Source organism: Phaseolus vulgaris, chromosome 2, assembly GCF_051622355.1.
Source record: "Phaseolus vulgaris cultivar YP4 chromosome 2, ASM5162235v1, whole genome shotgun sequence".
NCBI classification, from domain to species: Eukaryota; Viridiplantae; Streptophyta; class Magnoliopsida; order Fabales; family Fabaceae; genus Phaseolus; species Phaseolus vulgaris.
The window spans coordinates 36759258-36779362 of record NC_143499.1 but is presented as its reverse complement, the minus strand read 5'-3'; the positions used below and the strand labels follow the sequence as shown (position 1 = coordinate 36779362).

The 20105-nt window shown below is 30.7% G+C and overlaps 2 protein-coding genes across 2 annotated transcripts; one reads left to right on the top strand and one right to left on the bottom strand.

Moving 5' to 3' along the window:
• Window positions 1–525: 525 nt before the first annotated feature.
• RPN12A (regulatory particle non-ATPase 12A) lies at window positions 526–4904 on the bottom strand. Its single transcript, XM_068613581.2, has 6 exons — window positions 4702–4904; window positions 3976–4054; window positions 3007–3109; window positions 2498–2761; window positions 2033–2144; window positions 526–1248 (listed from the first exon to the last, which is right to left on the bottom strand). The coding sequence occupies exons 1-6, from the start codon at window positions 4804–4806 to the stop codon at window positions 1108–1110; spliced, it is 804 nt and encodes a 267-aa protein (XP_068469682.1). The 5' UTR covers window positions 4807–4904; the 3' UTR covers window positions 526–1107.
• Window positions 4905–16811: 11907 nt separating this feature from the next.
• LOC137811747 (double-stranded DNA-binding family protein) lies at window positions 16812–19760 on the top strand. Its single transcript, XM_068613580.2, has 7 exons — window positions 16812–17059; window positions 17256–17321; window positions 17414–17463; window positions 17614–17678; window positions 18768–18859; window positions 19343–19414; window positions 19493–19760. The coding sequence occupies exons 1-7, from the start codon at window positions 17057–17059 to the stop codon at window positions 19529–19531; spliced, it is 387 nt and encodes a 128-aa protein (XP_068469681.1). The 5' UTR covers window positions 16812–17056; the 3' UTR covers window positions 19532–19760.
• Window positions 19761–20105: the final 345 nt, after the last annotated feature.

The window sequence follows — 20105 nt, the reverse complement described above, 5'->3', positions numbered from 1 at the left end:
CCGTTAAATTTCAACACTAATTGAATACCTAAAATTGTAGTATTTCACTAAAAATTTATACTTACAACTGAACATACTACATTCACTTACAAATTATTGTATAATACTCAATTTAGTCCTTTGAAAGTGTATAGAAATTTTAATTTAGTTTTAAAATTTAAATAAAATGAATAACTTTTGTTTTTGAAATTTTTGTTTCATTTTAAATAAATCCCTACATGCTATTATTAAAATGCAATTTAGTCCCTCTATATTATTAATAAAAATAAATTTTTAAACTGTTTATACGTGGACTAAATTACATTTTAACGATAATATGTAAGAAATTATTTAAAAAGAATATAAAAAACGATTTAATTTTGAAGGCTTTTAGAAAAATAATATACACTTTTAAATAAGAAAAATTCATTGAGACATAAATTAAGAAATATATATAATCTTTTAAAATAATAAATAGATCATTCGGACATAAATTAAAAATGTATACTTTAAAGAATAAAAAGATCATTGGGTCACAAATTAAACTTTGATAGTGTAAATGCAAAAGTGTTTATTGGAAGCAAATATTTTTAACGTCGTGATTGAACACAAAAACAACCATCCATAATGGTTCACAAATTACAATAAAAGAATCAGATCTCAATAATTTTCCCTAACTACTATTTAGCTACCGTATACAATAGGCTGATGACATTTGCTTTAGAAAAACAAAACGCAACAGCCAAGCACACCATCATTCTAAATTTTCGAAAGTGGCCATTAACCTGAGGAAAAATTCAAGCGACCAAAAATATGCATGACTAAGAAAAATCATATCCCCATATTTTGGGTTTGAACTTTTTTATGGGTTTGAAATTTAGACTACAGAATCATGAATATGTAATCATAAAAGAAATGTAAGTATGAAACATCTTTTTCATGTTCTAGAGCACGAGGTAAAAAAATGAAAGTAACATACAGCCACCTAAATGATCAAAATACAGTGATGAACAAATTTTTAGTTTCGGATGGAATGAGAATTGAACAATTTCAGAAGACAATATTAGCAGCTATATTATCCATACACCAAGAAATTTTGAAATACAAAAGCCGCCTTCGCATATCTTTTCAGACAATCCTCTCCAACTCCCTAGCATAACTAAGTGTCTGGTTGATAAGCTGCAGAGAGGGTATCTCTTTGCACGGTGCAGATTCTTTTGCCTTTTGGAAAAAGACACTACCAGTCTTGATCTCCCACTCAGGATGTTCCTTCAATCAGTAGATAATAACTTTAGAACATGAGAAAGAACAAATGTAATTGTGGAAAGAGATATGAATGATTTCCCATGTCCGTTTGGTACATGGAAATAGAATTATAATTATAATTCCAATTCGGATTCTATTAGAATCGGAATACTTTAGATCATAACTTATAGATTTGGGTTGTACAAATAATTAGTAGAATTATAAAGTTTAACTTCAATTTCATTTTGTTACAGGATCAGTTATGTCATGTTTGAATAAAAATAATAATTTGCTAGTGATGATGGCAAAAACGGTCACAAGTCATGGTAACAGGGAACCATAAGTGGTGCACTGGTCACAGCAGTGGGGCAAGGGTGATGACAACAATAGTTATGGTGGTCTTGGTGATGACAATTGAAGTGGTGGTATCTTGGTGGTTAGTGGTAGAGGTTATTGGTAATGACAATAGTAACACAGACAATGGACTGTAGTGATGGTGGCAGGCAGAGCGGAAAAAAAAAAGGATGGTAGAGGGGAGTGAGGTTGGAAATTGATTTAGAGGTAGAGGTTAGGAATTGTTAAAGTGTGGTTATTATTAGTATTACAACTCCATGGAATTGTCTTTTCAATTCTAAAAGGACTTTGAAACATCATCATTATTACAGATCTAAGGTTCAATTCCAATTCTCAAGCTTGTGTCCAATTCCAAATCTCAAGTCCAATCTCATGCCCAGCTCCAATAACAGCACCTCCCTCCCCCCCCCCCGCCAAAAAAACACAAAAATTAATGGGTCATAACATAGTTCACCTCTTTAATATATTCCAGAAGTTCCTGATCTGATGAGAACAATAACATTTGCTTAGCATCCTTAATTGAAAGATAGTCATATGCCTTCTCACTGCAACCTGCTATTTCATCTCTGAATGTTTGAAGATAGGTAAAAACTAATCAGAAAATCAATATAGATGCACAATAGGAAAAGAATAGAACCACTAGAGAGGCTGGTGTTTGAGCTTTAAGATTACAATAAAGGTCGTACTTCCATCAAATTGCCATTGCAAGAAGCAAATCAAATAGAATTACAAAAGTAAAAATAACTCAATTTAATGATAACATTCTAGAAATCAGTTTGAAGAAAAATGCAAAAAGCCTCAACTATAAGCCCAACTTATGAAGAAATCAAGTAGGAGTTCCAGTTTCCTCATGTTTATAACTTGAGTTCAATCATCCCCTATGCAATTAGAATAAAATTATAATAATAGCAAATATTACCTGACAGTCTTTGCCAGGAGATCCATGAAATAAACGTATGTATCATGTGGCACTGTCTGTCGAGCACTCAAGACACGATTATATGCTCCTTCCATAAAAGATTGTTCCAACTCCACAGCATGCTTAATGCAAGGATTCTCTAGAGCAGCAGATGAAAGCAATTCCAACTCAGTATGGAATTCAGCAATCCTATTCTGCACAAGTAGTCTCAACAAGTTGAGACCTAGTATTGGGTACTCCTGAGGCGATGGTGGAAGACGATTGCTGCCACACACAAAAAGTCCCCGTGAAATACAAGAACCCAATAAAGGAAGAAAGAAAGCAAAATTGCATATAACATCATACTTTAATATTGATAATTATTTTATACTTCTTGACACACATACACTATACAATTTTATGATGAGTGAACAATCAGAAGATGTCCATTCTTTGCTTTGGTTGCAAATTCATCTGTTCCAGACTAGAAATGGATATGTTATGTAAAGAAAGGGACAAGCATAAGTTACCAGGCATCTGTATAATAAGGTTTCAACTGGAAGAAATCCCTCTCAAAAGCATCTTGATCCTCAATTTTCACACTAAGGACAACGGCGTGCTCATATATATCCCCTAGAAGTTACAAAAAACAACAAAAAAAGGAAATCTTAGATATAGAACTTCAAACATTTTCCCCCTTTCATTTTCGAAATATTTATTGTAGTATTCATGCTGATATTATTCAGTCACTCATATATTAATTAGTAATTTGTTTCATTTAATCAATATGGCTCTAGAAGTTCAAAAACCAACAGAAAAAATAAATCTTACATATAGAACTTCTAACATTTTTTTCATTTTCATTTTTCAAATATTTATTATCTTATTCATGCTGATATGATTCAGCCATTCTGATGTTTTTTAGTAATTTGTTTCATTTAATCAATATGGCTCTAGAAGTTCAAAAAACAACAGAAAAAAAAATCTTACATATAGAACTTCTAACATTTTTTTCATTTTCATTTTTCAAATATTTATTATCTTATTCATGCTGATATAATTCAGTCATTCTGATGTTTTTTAGTAATTTGTTTCATTTAATCAATATGGCTCTAGCTCATTATTCTGCTGCCTTCAAGTATCTAACACTTTCTAATTTTAAATGACCAAAATTTATTATACTCTTTTCATTCTCTTCTAATATAGAGTAAACCACATTAACCATTCCTCATATAGAATAACAAAGGCTAAGTTGTCTCAACAACCAGATAGCAAAATTATCTTTCTATCAACAAGTAGGATTGTTAAGTTTCAACTTTATTTACTGCCTACAAGGATATAGTCAAGCCAGTGCATATTGATATCCTTTATGAATCAGCAAATTTAAATTCTATAACTTAATAAATAAGTCTAAGCCAGAGCAATGGCTGTAGGCCTTACAACACAGAAAAAGGTGGGGGGAAGAGGACATTGTAATAGATTGGAGCGAAGAGTGTTACTCGCTATTGTTAACTCATGAACAGCATTAGGTGTATCTGCAAACAATGGTGGAAGGCTTCTGAACCCTGTCAGCAACACCTGCAAGTAAACAGCGACGTTATGATTAATTAAATAACAATAGCTGCAAATATGTACCCAAAAAAAAAGGAAGCTAGGACCTTGCAAACCTCCATCTTATATAGACTTTAAATAAATTGGAGCTATGAATTCAAGCTGTTTGTAGCAGTAATCATACAAGTCCTTGCCCTATAAATACTAAGACGTCATATTCTCCAAGCAAAACCACCCCTTCTATCATTGCTCTTGAGTGGAGAACGAGTAAATCAATCACTCAACCATTGCAAATATCAACACACTTTATCCTCCACATACACTCCCTCTCTTTGAATGAGTCAAATCCAAAGGTAAAAACCCAATTTATTTGCCAGTACACACTGCTACCGTGGGATAACTAGGAAAGCCTCCTAAATATAAAATAACGTTGCTTTCAGTGTAATCTACCTTACCCAGAATGTTCATTGTTATAATAATCTCAGACAGAAGCAACCTACCCCATCCCACAACTATCTCACTTCCAAGGCCAAGTTCAAAATCAAAAAATTTGAAGGAAAAAAGGAAAGAAAGCAACAGAATGGATCTTCAAAGAGAAGAAAGAACGGGAATGATGGGCGAATTTTGGAATTGAGGGCAATAAGTAAACTAGGGTTAGGGTGGGTGGGAAATACCTTTAGTTGAGAAAGGAGATTGGAACAGTTGTCGTAGTCGTTCCTGAGAAACGAAGCCTTAAAGCGATCGAAGAGCTGAGAAACCTCGGTGAGCTTGGGATCCATGTCTTTTGAATTTTGGTGTGCAGTGCTTTCACAACTTCAAAAAGGAATAGCTTTGAGTGCTCCCAACGAAAACCTTAGTAGACAAGAATCACAGCGATGATGAACGGGGACCGACTTTCATATTTCTAGGAAATTGGGCTTTCTCTTGGGCTTTAAAATAAAGGCCCAAACCCATGTTTTATGCAGTGTGGACTCCCTTTTATTACAGGCAGTTTCTTCCTGCACCCCTATATTTTTCTTCCTGTACCTTACAATGTTATGTAAAGACCAAGTCCCTATTATTTTTTAAAATCCCTAAAATGCACTTGAACTGCATTTATTTTTTTGCATTCTGGATTATGGAATCTGGAAAAAATTTGGATTGGCACTTCCGCTAAAATTTCAGATCCACCAATCTGTAATTCAAAATATGCATTTCACATTCAAAAATCCATCATTCAAAAAAATCATTCCAGATCTACCAATCCGTAACAGAAATATGCATTTCGAATTCAGAAAAAAAACATTCCAGATCCAGCAATCCGTAACAGAAATATACATTCCAGATTCAGCAATCTGGAAATTAATAATTTAGGCAAAATTTGCTTATGGAACACCCCCTCATCCAGAAAAAAAAAATGATTCAGTTCCGAATTGATGAATCCGTAGTACACTCCCGGATCCCAATTTCCAGTAACCATGTGTTATTTTTCAAATAAAAAGTCAAGGTCAATTTTGGAATTTAGAAAATTGTGGAGGTGCATGAAGAAAAACTTAAGAGTGCAGAAGGAAAAAGCCTTTATTACATCATTTGTTTTATGAGAAAAAAAAAAGAAGGGGAAAGAAATACATACGACATCCAATCAGATTGACTTCTAACAAAACAACTTCATTTGTCCTTAATTATTTATATTTATAAAATATTTATTTCTTTAAAAAATAAACAAAAATATTGAGATTTTGTGTGTATAAACTCAGTTCAAATAAAAGTATTGATTCAATTATTAACAAAACATATTGATAATACTTCATTTCTACAATAATATTTAAAAATAATTGGTTTACATTATATATTAGAGAACAAATTTCTTTTTCATAACTCGTAATTTCTCTCATAACAAACTTTCACTCAAGTTCAATTCAAATGCTAGCTTTTACTAATTTTTATAAATGTTTTATTTATACAACAATATCGTTATTATGACATATGAAATGCACATATACTAATGAGGAAGACACGTGAGCAATTATTGAATTGGAAAGTCACTTAGATAGTTTCACTAGACAATCAATGTCTCAGGAGACACTAAGAGACTAAACATCTACTGAGACCATCTACCACATATGATGAAAGTTGCATATCAAACACTCGACGATCTAGTATATGATGATGATTTAGGAACCTTTTAGATAATATTTTATTAAGTCAACTCCACAAATCTCCACTTTGGTTCAACATAAATCTTATGAGTGAGAGTCATTACCTTCCACTAAACTTGTTATAGGCTTAATCACCAAACAACTAAATAAAATCCAAGCAATGAAAGAACTAGTTACCTCACCAAAAAAATTGTAATCATATTAACAGGATTATGATATGTTGAAACCTTTATCACCTTCACAGATCCTCATGCAATTTCATCTCTTATGAAATGTAGCTTAACATCAAATTGCTTAGTTCTTTAATGGTAAACTTGGTTCCTAAACAGTTGTATCGTGTTGTTATTATCACAATAGACAGTAGTGGTCTTGCACCTTTAGCTTCTTGGTTAGAACCTTCAGTCGTACAACTTCCTTCACATGTTATGTCATGGCAATGTACTCTACTTTAGTGATTGACAAAGTCACTACCTTTTGTAGACTGGTCTTCCAATTTATTGCAGTATCATAAGCAACAAAAACATATCGTGTGAGAGACATTTTGGTGTCCAAACACCCTGATAGAGGACCATCCCAGCCACCAAAACAATCAGACTCAAAAGAGAGGAAGTTTTGATCAAAAGTTATTTTTCTAAAGAATTCTTCATTTGTACTCTTGTAAAAATTGTATAGAGTAAATATGATTTCAATTTCAATCTTTAATTTTTGTATAGGATTTTTGGGCCTTATATTTGGGTAATTTTAATTTAGGATTGTAGGACTTTAGAGAAACCAAGAGGGATGCCTACATGGCACACACAAGACGCCACATAAGCTTCCAACATGGCACCTTCCTTTTCTCTTCCTTCCTTCTCCACAAGGTGACTTTTCCTCTCCTTCATGAAGCACATGGGGCGCCTCATGCATGTCTTCTCCAATCCCTTGTGCCACATGTCCATTTCCTAATGGAGAGTTTTTCAATACTTGGATTAACACATGACAATCCACCAATGGAGAGTTATTAAGTTGCCACATGGAACTCCATGAATGGAGAGTTTTTTAGTGTTCTACTAGTCACTTTAGGAGACTTCTAGATCTATAAATAGAGAGCTTCTCTTGTATAATTCTTATACTTGAATTGTGTAATAAATTTTTACCTAAATGATTTTCAGAATTTCTCTTAAGTCTCTCTTTTCTCTTGCTTTCATTTTGTAGTGAAGAAGCCTTAAAGTTAGCTAAAAGGTTGGTCTAACCTCCTTCCTAGCACCATTCTCCTACAACATTTATTATTTCCACATAATTTATTACCCATTTTTATCATATCTTCCACTGCCATGTCTTCTTCAATCATCTAAACCATCCAAAACCGAAAAACTTATGGAAGGAGTAAGGAGAACTCCATCACACCCAACAAATTTTGAGTCAACAAATCCTTCTATAGGAACTTCCTTAGAAGACCACCTAGCTCCATAAAAAACTACAACTCTTATAAGTGATCTCTTTAAGTAACAAATAATCCATTGAAGAGTTTGCCAATGAGCTCGTCTAATATTTGACATAAACCTACTACTAATTCTCAAAAGTTATATTACGAGATGTGCAAACCATCACGTACATAACATAACCACCAATATTAGCATATGGAATATTGTACATATAACATTGTTCCTTAATTATCTTAAGAGATTGTTCATCATTTAGCTTATAGTGAGACATAAGAGGTGTGGATGCAGGTTTGAAGTTTGTCATACCAAACTTTTCAAGGATATTTTGAGATAAATCTCCTACGACATATATAAACGTTTGAAATCACATTGTCTAATAACCTTAATCCCTAAAATATATCAAGCAACTCCAAGGTCCTTCATTTCAAACTTGTTATTCACATTGGGTAACCTCAAGTTCATCATTGCTCGCTATTAAAATATCATTTAATACAACAACAATACTATGAACTTACATTTTGCTAGAAACTTGAAGTAAACATAAATATCATACTGCCTTCGTTCAAAGCAAAATCTTTTAATGTACTCATCAAAATGTTGCCTTTGGGATTGTTTGAAACATATGAGAATTTGTTTAACTTAGAAAACATAATCATTCATGTCTCTTGCATCAAATCCTTCTGATTACTTCTACTCAACTAAGTTTTTTTTCGCTTACATAACCTAACTTTCTATGTCATATCCTAGTCTTAGATAAAACAGTTTAAGATAACATGCAATATGTATGACGAGATTGATATGTAATATGCATAGTAGAGAATATAAGAAGAAAGAGAGACACAAGATTTGTATTGATTCACATTTAAAAAAAATTTACTTCTAATTGATCTAGCATATTGGCCAAAACAATATACTCAACTTTAAATTTTTACAAACACATTGAAAAATGATAAAGAAACATTTAGGAATCGAAATCTTAGGCCTTTGAGAATTTCTAGAAGGGCTTCCATTGAGTGAAGCCCTATGAAAAAAAAAATTGTATCACAATATCAACTTAAATAAACTTGTAAGTGATTTGAATCAATTAAAATGTCATTCCTTATAATTCTAACAAATATAAGAACATTTTAATCCATTACATAATCAAAGTAAAATAACAACTTACAACATATTGAAAAGTCTAAAAGCTATTACATAAACAATATCAACACTTTCTTGGAACAAAATCTCCATCACTTGATCTTTTAATCTTGAAATGACTTTGACCTACACAAGGTCTTCATTGATAAAGGAGGTTGAAACCAACAAATTCTTCATTCTTTATGCATAAATAAAGTTCAACTTATACATTAAAATCAAATGAACTAAAAGAAATGAAATTTAGATATCTTAGTTGGTATCTTTTTTAATGTGATTTTATGATGATAACCCGATTTTACTTCATCATTGTTTTGTATAAGTTAGAATTTATATAAGTATGAAGGAAGAGTTTAAAATGACAACTTGCACATATTTTATTACACTACTCATTTATTTGAGATTGAGATTTTGATCATATATATTGTTAATTCATATAATTAAGACATAATTATATATTAGTGGTCATAATTTTTTTTTTGAATATAATCTAATTATTTATAAATTAAAAAAAGGAACAATTTAGATTTATCACACATTTTTTTATAAAAAAAAAACTAGATTTGTGTTACGCTAACTTTCTTTGGAATTTAGGTTATATTTAAAAGAAATATTTAAGGTTATATTTAACGTGAGGTATTCTTTTTCTACATCGGTAAATCTTGACTTAAATATTTTAAATATGATTACTTAGTAAGGTTCTAATATATTAGAATTGCATACAAATTTGATTAAAAAAAACTTAGACACTAACTTTTATTTTTATATAGATTTCTCTTTTTAAATATTTTATATAATATAAATTAATATGTTTGATAGTTAAAGAAAAAAAAGTATCTATAACTATTGCTAAATAGACCCCTCTTGTAATTTTTGCTAGTGTACATAATTTATTACTAATTTTAATTTTATCAATATAATTTATTTTATTATTTGTTACTTTTAAATTTTGTAATTATTTTTTAAACTCAATTAATTATGTTTAATGTAACACCCTAGAAAATACATTTAACTATTACAATATAAGTTCTATTAGGAGTTTTTCAAAATATTTCAATTACAAAATTATGACTTGTAGAAATACAAATATTAACAATGTAAGGTTCAAAACAAGACTCTCCTATACTTGTATGATCATATACTTGTGTACGTATTACAATTATCGCAGTTCACAACACAACAAGAAAAACAAGGGTAAGCTAATGAAAAGAAATTCCATAACATATTTAATTCATACAAGAACCAATCAAACTAATCATTTATAAACATTTCTTTAAATATTGTCATATAAAATTTCAATATCAACAACATCATTCATATAGACCACACATGGATCTATTTTGAATCACAATCATTGGATTTCATTTCAATCTCATTTACTACACATGAATCCATCGTCTTCCGGAAGACTCATTAAGTATGCTCCTACTAGAGACTAACACCTGATCCAGAGATTACCAACGAATCCAAAAGAAATTATCAGAGTAAGTTCAAACGTCCAATACCGAGTGTCTACAACGGGACCCAATGTGTATGAACTCCCTGTCAACTTCTCACCACCTGATATCTTAATCTATATGACTTAGATCACTAGTGAAGCTAGATGATCTTTGTTAAACATAGGTTTTTCATACTTAATGTACCATCAAACAACAACTCATACATTATCCCAAATATTATCTCAAATGTATGACATCAACTTCATACAATTTTCATCATTCATATATAATACATATCATTCAATCACATAACATTTTAAAATTCATAACATTCAAGAACATTTCCAATATCAAAGACAATATTTAACTTCCAAACTATCAAAATCTAAATTTTTTACAAGTTTAAATAATATATAAACAAACAACACAATATATAAACAAACAACATCCCTGCAAGAGAAATTGAATATTGATACTACGTCCCCTCCATATTCAGATCTTCTAGCCTAGGATACTATTGAAAATTAAAGTTAGTTTCCCTTAGCTGAAATTCCACCTCAAACAAGAGAATCATTCCAAAATTTAGGAACCTAAAGCAAATTATTCAAATATTACCAAATTTTAATATGAGCTTAATTAAGTTGAGAGAAACACTTTTCTCATCTAGCCCCCACTAAGATTGATGACTAAATCATAGAGAAAAAACAGATAATAAGGGATCTTTAGAGTAAGAATGAACTTACTCTATTTGAAAATCTGATTGGATAGAAATGTACCTGACTTCTCATCGCGTGATCAAATATTGAAATAGATGAGATACGAGAGAGAAATTGAAGAGAATAGGGAGAGGGAGAGAAATTGATAAGCATAGTGGGATTCAGTGTTACATATAATAGAAAATTATCTATGATAAAATTTTTAAAAAAATTATTCTATAATTATTTTTATAAATATATTTTGTAATAAATTCAATAATGTTTTTTATTTTAATAATTATGATAAAAATTATTTTTTTTATTATAGAAAAAAGTGGACACATGCATTGCTTTCATTGGTTAAAGTAATCTAATATAATAATACTAATCAAAATTATTGTTTATACTTACATAAATTAATCAGATTATCATGTCTAGTATCATCTTTAGTATGTTGCTTTGGTATTTATAAAAGTTTTACTTTAATTTATTTTATTTTATTTTAAAAATGTCAGACTTGATACAACCTAGTTAACACTATATGAATATTGTGAAATAAAAACTAATTTTAGAGACGAGAAAAATAATTAGTTAATATATTAACTAAATTACACTTCATCTTATAAATTAAAAAAATTATTGGTATTTAAAGTAGTTTCTATTATTAATAAAAATTTATAGAGTAGTTTCTAAATTGTCATCTAACAATTAGCTACTAAAATACTAATTACTTATATTCTAATTAGTCTATATTAGTCTTTTAGAGACTAATTTCAAATTTATAATATTAGTAACTAAAACCTAGCCAATTTAAATATCAATTTAGAAACAATTTTATAATTTTTTATTAACAATAAAAATCACTTTAGATATCAATAGTTTTGTAAGTCTCTAAATAATAATTAATTTAATTAATATAGTTGTAGGAACTAATTGAATGAAATAAGAGAAGACAAAAGGTTGTAGCAACTGATTGAACGTAATTGCACAAAATTGCAAAAATAATCTTATTTATTTTGATTCACTCAATCATATATATAATAATTACAATTACTGAAAGCTATCAACTAGGAATACTAAGAGGGCCTGTAAATTGACCATTAATGCAATATAATGGTAAAATAGTTTAAGGGTAATAAAATATGAATTAATAATAATAAAATCTGAATTAATAACCAACATTCTCCCTTAATTCTGATTTGGAACAACCTTCCCAATTTGAGTTATGATATTGTTTTTCTCAATCGCCATCAATTCTTCATTCATAACCTTTTGCCATTTGGGATGTTGAATGGCATGGCAAGTCTCACAGGTTCTGATTCTGCAAGAAAAGCAAAGTGAACCAAATCTCCATTATCATCAACTTCATCATCAAGATTTACTTCGCAATCTTGAAGATGTACAGGTTGTCGTTGTTGCATTCTTGGTCGCTCCATCATAGTTACAATTGGAGTTGCAACTTCAGGTTGAACTGCAGGTGCTTCAAGAGTAGGTGCTTCAAGAGTGACTCTATCTTCCACATCATCGTTCAAAACGTAAATATATTGTTTTTTTAATCCATTTTAGCTGTTGCATTCCATTGTCATTCCTCATCTTAGGCAAATGTAACATCACGACTAATAATCACCTTCTTTGTCATTGGATTGTACAATTTGTATCCCCCATGCTTATATCCAATGAAAATGGTCTTCATTACCTTATCATCCAACTTTGATCTTGTTGCATTGGGAACATGAGCATAAGTAATTGACCCAAATACCTTCAAGTGTTGCACATTGGGTTTGAATCCACTACATGTCTCAATCGGAGTTGTGTTAGGAACACTCCGAGTGGGTGATCTGTTTATCAAATATACCGCACATGTTACGGCCTCAGTCCAAAAATAATTTGGCATACCTTTCGCTTTAAACATGCTCCTCGCCATGTCCATGATTGTTCTATTATTTCTCTCAGCAACTCCGTTGTGTTGAGGTGTGTAGGGGCAAGTTATGTTATGTTGCAACCCAAGTTCTTCATAGTGCCTCTTGAATTCATTAGACTTATACTCACCTCCTCCATCACTACGCACCATCTTAATTTGTCTACCACTCTTTCTTTCAACAAATGCTTTAAATATTTTAAAGTAGTGAAATACCTCATCCTTGCTTTTCAATACATAAATCCAGGTTTTCCTTGAAAAATCATCAATAAAGGTTAAAAAATACTTATTATCTCTGACTGATGATATGTTCATCGGGCCACAAACATTTGTATGAACAAGCTCCAAAGGAAATTTTGCACGCCAAGGCTTCTTAACAAATGGTGTCCTGTGATTCTTTCCAAAAATGCAAGCCTCGCACAATTGATCAGGGTAATGAATATGGGGTAAACCATTCACTAAATTTCTGTTGGAAAGATTTTCCAAACTCTGGAAATTTAAGTGCCCGAAGCGTAAATGTTATAACCACGATTCATTATTCACTATTGCATTCAAGCACTTGAAATCACCCATTTGAATATCTACTGGAAACATGCGGTTTTTTGATAAAAAGGTTTTAAGAATCAAATTACCTTTTTTTGATCAAAAATTGATAATTTATTTTCAACTATGTGCATCTCATAACCCTTCTCAGCTAGTTGTCCCATACTCAACAAATTACTTTTCATATCAGGTACATAGAAAACATCATAGATGTACCTGTGATCACCATTCTTCAATGTGATAAGAATTTGCCCTTTTCCAGTCACCGGAACAAACCTGCCATCGTCGAATTTCACTTTTGTGTGAAATGAGTCATCCAAATCTGAAAACAACTCCTTCTGACCCCACACATATGATTTGTGCAACTTGTATCCAAATACCAAGTCTGATTGTTTGGGGTTTCATTTGATGTGGTTGCCATTAGTACTGTATGATCCTCTTCATCTTGTATGTGATTACTGTCTTCTTGAGCACAATTGGCAACATGATTATCACCTTTTGATCTGCACTCATTTGCATAATGGCCACGTTTATGGCAATTATAACACTCAACATTTGATTTATTATAAATGACTCTTCGTCCTCCGCGACCACGTTCCCTGTGCCAAGCGCCTCCATGATTGTGGCCACGACCTTTGTTGAAATAGCTACCATGTTTATGATAGGAGCTACCAATTGAGGTTTGTGCTTGTAAAGCCTGTTCAATTGGTTTTCCAATCTTATTGTCATTCATCCGCTGCTCATGCGCTCGTAGAGAACTAGACAATAACCTTACTGTCATTTTTGAAATGTCATTGGCCTCTTCAATTGCGGCAATAAATGTTCAAATCTGGGAGTTAAAGACCTCAAAATCTTTTCCACCTTTGCCTGCTCCGAATGTGTTTCACCATTGGTCTTCATCTGATTTGTCAAGGCAATAACTTTATCTATATAGACATCAATAGTCTCTGTGGTTTCCATCTGCAGCAGTTCATATTGGCGTCTTAGGGTTTGAAGACGCACCCTCTTGATCTTATCATCACCTTTATAATTGGTTGACAAAATTGTCCAAGCTTCACTGGCAGTTGTTGCCCCTTCTATCTGCTCAAACGTCTCGTCATTCATCCCTTGATGAATGAGATAAAAAGCCTTATTGTCTTTCTTCTTCTAGTCACGATGCGCTACTCGTTGCGACTCAGTTGCATTAGCAGCTAATGCAGACACTCCACTTTCAATGACATCTCATAACTCATGATAATCAAACAAAACTCTCATTTGTACACACCACCGATTGTAATTTTTTCCATCAAGGATAGAGACTGATAATTGGGTAGAGTTCATGATAACAGACTAGCTTTTGATACCACCAGTTGTAACAAGATCAAAGTTGGATGATAAGGCAGTGAAGACCATTTTCATTGGATATAAGCATGGGGGATACAAATTGTACAATCCAATGACAAAGTGAGGTTATTTTAATTAATATAGTGACTAATTTTAATCTCTAAATTTGATTGTTATTTAAGGTTTGTTTGATTCTATGGATGTACTATTTAGAGGAAAACAAGTGAGGGATATCAACTATTTGGATCCAGAGTTTTTGTAGGGAAGAGAAAGAGAAGATATATTTGTGAACAATAAATATTTTTTCCCATCGCATCACTCACAAATCTCCATAAACTTTTCTCACACATCAACTTTAACATACCCAATCCAAACACTATCACTTTCTTCAAACTTTCCTCTCACATCCTCATACACCACTCCCTCAAATCCCCACACCTTCCCTCCCTAATCCAAACACACATTTAGGCTCTGTTTGGATTAGGGAGGGGATGTGTGAGGATTTGAGGGAATGGATGTGTGAGGAAAGTGTGAAGAAAGTGAGAGTGTTTGGATTGAGGTATGTTAGGGTGGATGTCTGAGAAAAGTTTATGGGAGTTTGTGAGTAATGTGATGGTTGTGAAAGAATTTTAATTTTTTTTAAAGATGTGAAATATTACTTTACAGATTTACCCTTGCCTATTAAAAAAAGTAATAATAAAATGAGTTGTTTTTGTTTAAAAATGAACAACTTTCACATATTTCATAGATTTAAAAATTATAAATATAAAAAAAATATGTTAAATGTAAATATGTATATTTAGAAAAAAAATATGTATTCAATAAATTAAATAAAAACAGAACTTCAAGTAATTTCTTTAAAATATTAAACATGTACTATAAAATTGAAAAATAAATCAAATCTTATATAAATAAAAAAATATTATTTTTTAATATTAAAAACCCTGAAGTAATTAAAAATAAAAAATACTACAAAAAAATATAACGTAATTAACAATAGAAAAAAACCCATAAAAGATCATAATAAATAAATTATAACTCATAAACATAATAACTATACATATAAATATATTAATATAAATACAATAACAAATTAAATAAAAACATAACTTCAAATAATTTCTTTAAATATTAAATACTATAAAATTTAAAAATAAATCACATTTTATATAAATAGAAAAGTACTATTTTTAAATATTTAAAAACCTCACAATAAAACAATCTAAAAAATACTACAACAACAAAAATATAACTTAATTAACCATAGAAAAGGATTTTATAAAAAATTATAATAAAAGATAAGGATAAAATAAAATGAAAAATGTTTAGTATTGGTCATGTCCATGATCCAACCCAGATAATATTTTCAATGTTAATTAGATATAGTATATTCTTTTATTTAAACAAAACTGAATCCAATCACATTTAATAAAATATTTTATTAGAACTTAAAAAATAAGTATAACCTGATTTACTCTAATAACTAATATATAAATAGAAAATTTTATTTAACTATATTTTTTTATACTGGTTTATCATTATTTATATAATTTATATTTTATAAAATAATAAACAAACTTAAAACTTTCTTAAAATTTATGATGATTTGTTTCTTCATTTTAAATATTATATATATATATATATATATTAAACATTGTACAATAAATTTCTTTAAATACTAATACATTCAAATGAAAAATGAGAGTAAATTTGAAAATAAGGGATGCTGACATGACTTTCCCTCTACATGTATATCCCCTTCCTCTCTCTTTCCCACACAACCATAGATCCAAATAGTTGATATCCTCTTACTTCTTGACCTGTAATCATTACATCCATAGAAGCAAACATGGAGTTAATAATTTTTTTGTAGTGTAAATTAAAAAACACATTTTTTTTCAGCAAAATAAACAACATAACTTACTTTTAATAAAAAGAAAAAGAAGTAAGCTATAACTCTATCTTGAAAAAACATAAACTTATTTTCTGTATCTATCAACATATTTTTTTTTAAAGATCTAATATTATAAAAGATAGATATTTTATTTGATGAAAATCCACAACATTACAAGAAGATTCATAATAAAATTTTCAAATATTTAAATTATATAAAATTTAAAATTAAAAAAAGTTATAATAACTATATTCAATATCTTGAAAGATTCTCACCATTCTCTAATTTTATTCTCAGTTAGATATGTAATCATACATTATTCCTTATCACTATCATTTAGTATATCTCTAAATTAAATTTTAATTATTTAAAATAACTATAAATAAAATTATATCAGGATTTAAAACAATCCGATTTGATCATTCACAAAGAACCGCTTATTGCTAACGCGAACTCCTCTTCCTCCTCCTGCTGCATCATCAGAGACTCGCTAGGGTTTCTTCTGCACACCCAATCAAATGGTACGTTCCCAATTCTCATTCCATCGTTAACAATCTATCTACTCTCTTCTGCCTTTTGCGCTTTTTTTTTTCTTCCAACAAAAATACTCAATGGAATCGCTCGTAAAACTATCTTTTACCAACACTTTTCGGTTCTGCAAATTTTAATTATTATTAATTATTAGTTAATTAATTAATTAATTGTTTTCTGCTGCAGGCTGATCCTGAGTTGGAAGCAATTAGACAGAGAAGGATGCAGGAGCTTATGGGTCGCCGAGGCGGGGTTAGAGATAATTGCTTTTTACTTTATTATTTTTTTTTCGCTCTAGAGATTGATAATTTTCGTGTAATTATTTTATTTTTGCTGATTTGTAGGCAAATCAACAGAACCCTGAACAGGAAAAAGCTCAGGATGATGCAAAGAGGTGTTAGTTTATGAATATAGTTTTTTTTTTTGTGTTGTGTTAAGCTGATTATTTTGCCTCACAAACTTGGGCGTCTTTTATTTGTGTTTCTTTTTCTTGCACTTGGAGTAAAACTGATTATTGATATGGGTTGAACAACAATTAATTTAGGGAGGCGGAGGAACGAAGACAGATGATGCTTAGTCAGATATTGTCTGCTGAAGCGCGAGAAAGGCGTAAGCAATTTTGCTGTCTTAGTGAACATATGCACAAGAATGATTCTCCTATTTCCTTTACAACATTGGTGAATGTTTGTGTTAAAAAGTACAAGAATGTCTTTTGTGCTGTACTGCTGGTAGAAGATAAAAATTAATATTTTGTGGTTTGTGATGGTATATGTCAAAATTTCAATTCTTTTCTTAGTCGTGCATGCATCTATGAATCTAGAGACCCATGTTGGGGTGGTTTTATTGATGTTATATATTGTAGGTGTATTGTCTTCTTAAACTTTGTGTGTTTAGTATTTGTATGATATCTGGTATTGTGAATACAAACTATCTACGCAATATATGCACACTCATAAAACAAATATATAAGATATTTGTTTTACTAGACGTTGTGGTTCCATTTCATTCTATATATTTTGTTGTGACTGAAGTCTACCTGCAAATTATATACCAAAACGAACACTGTTGAAAGAAGGTATTAGTATACGTGGGTATAACTAGTAGATTTTGTGCCTAAATAAGTTTTCATCCAAGATACGTACGAAGTGTTGGAAATCTTATAAAGTGTTTTCAAGATCATAGATGGATTTAAGTCCCCATCTTCCAAAACAAAATTATCTTTCAAGACTGCTCGGGTACCAGTTACATGAAAAGTAGCAACTTCTTGCATTTTCGCTATCCATCAACCTTCTGTTCTTTTATTTTCCCTGTGTGCGCACTTCCTGCTAGGTACCTTGTGAGGATGTCATAGGATGATAGGAGTTGCTACCTACAGTGCAAATTTTTCCCCTCTCTGTACATTTAAGATTTTAATACTGCATTTTGGAATGTGCCGTATCGTTTTGGTGGATATTGAAGTTGAATTTATAGTTTTACTTTGTAAAATAAATAATAAATAATGTAGTGTGTAATTGGAAAAATAGTGTTGTATGCAATGCATAAGGTGTAATAGGATTTATTTGTTTAATTGGCTTTTTGATTTGTTTTTGGACTTCATTAATCATCATCTTGGTATTATTAAGGTTTAGGGTCAATTAATTGGGCTGACATGATTAGATTTCTTGCATTATTTCAAATTTCATCTTTCTTTATATGTAGTTGCTCGAATTGCTTTGGTGAAACCTGAGAAAGCAAGGGGTGTTGAAGATGTTATACTGAGAGCTGCTCAAATGGGCCAGATAACTGAAAAAGTATGTTGGATCTTGTTTTCTGCTGAGTCTTCCGTTCTTGGCGCCAATTATTGACAATATTATTAATTTAAACTTGATATACTTTATTGTATAATATATTTTTGTTTGATCATTGAAGTTGTAGTTGTATCATTTATTTTTTTACCAACTGATAATAGGTCCTCAATCTATAATTGCGTGCTATGCAATCAAGTAACAACTGTTAATTAGGTTTAGCGTTCTAATCTTTCATGTGCTACTCAGGTGGAATATTAGTGTAGCTTCTTGTGGTAATCACTTAGGTAGGTATAAGTGTATAAAGGGATTCCCAATGCATGAGGCAGCCACTTAGTGGCGTTTGGTCCAAGATATGGACCCCGTGAGGTCACAAGGCAACAACTTTATCGTTGTGCCGAGGCTTACCCTGCTAGATATAACATCATAACAACTTCATCAAATATCAATTTATCTACCATGCCTATAACACACTCGTGCCATATGTAGGTTTCGGAGGAAAGACTCATAACACTGCTGGAGCAGATAAACAATCAAACCGCAAGGCAGACAAAAGTTACAGTAAGTTGTAGAATATTTGTTATATTTTCTGTTATCGTTTTCTGAAGTATTTACCATGTTATTTTTTTGTCATTTCAGATACAGAGGCGCCGAAGTGTTCTCGAGGATGATGATTAACTGTCACTGTTTCTTCAAACGGTGTGCCTTGAGTATTGATTTCACGCTTTATTATGTATTTTAGCCACAAAGTATTGTAAAAGTGGATTGTTAAATTTATCTGTTTCTGTTTGAAATTTTGGTTGACTTATCCTCCTAATTAAACTATTATTACTTTGGCTGATTCATTTGTAAAACAATTTCTAGCATGTGGATGGCATCTCACAAATTACATGTTATAATGTTCCACGAAGTTTTTTTTTTTTTTCTATTTCACAAATGCTGCATTCAACGAGCATGGCAGAGGATCACTGTGATTGTTTTAAGGCTCTAACTGGGTTAAACCGCTCTTTGTAAATAGTTAAAAATAAAATTATTAATAAAAAATATCTTTTTATTCATTTTTCTCATTCCAAATCATTTCACTTTTTACTCATTTTTTCTTTTGTTTTTCCATTTTTCACCTTTTCACTTAACTCCCTAGACAAAATAAAAATTATAGAATATCAATAAAATTTATAAATTGTATTATTTGAAGGTCAAATTGATGTTTATTTTCAGCAGAGCAAATAAAAATTTGTTTAGGTTTGATTAA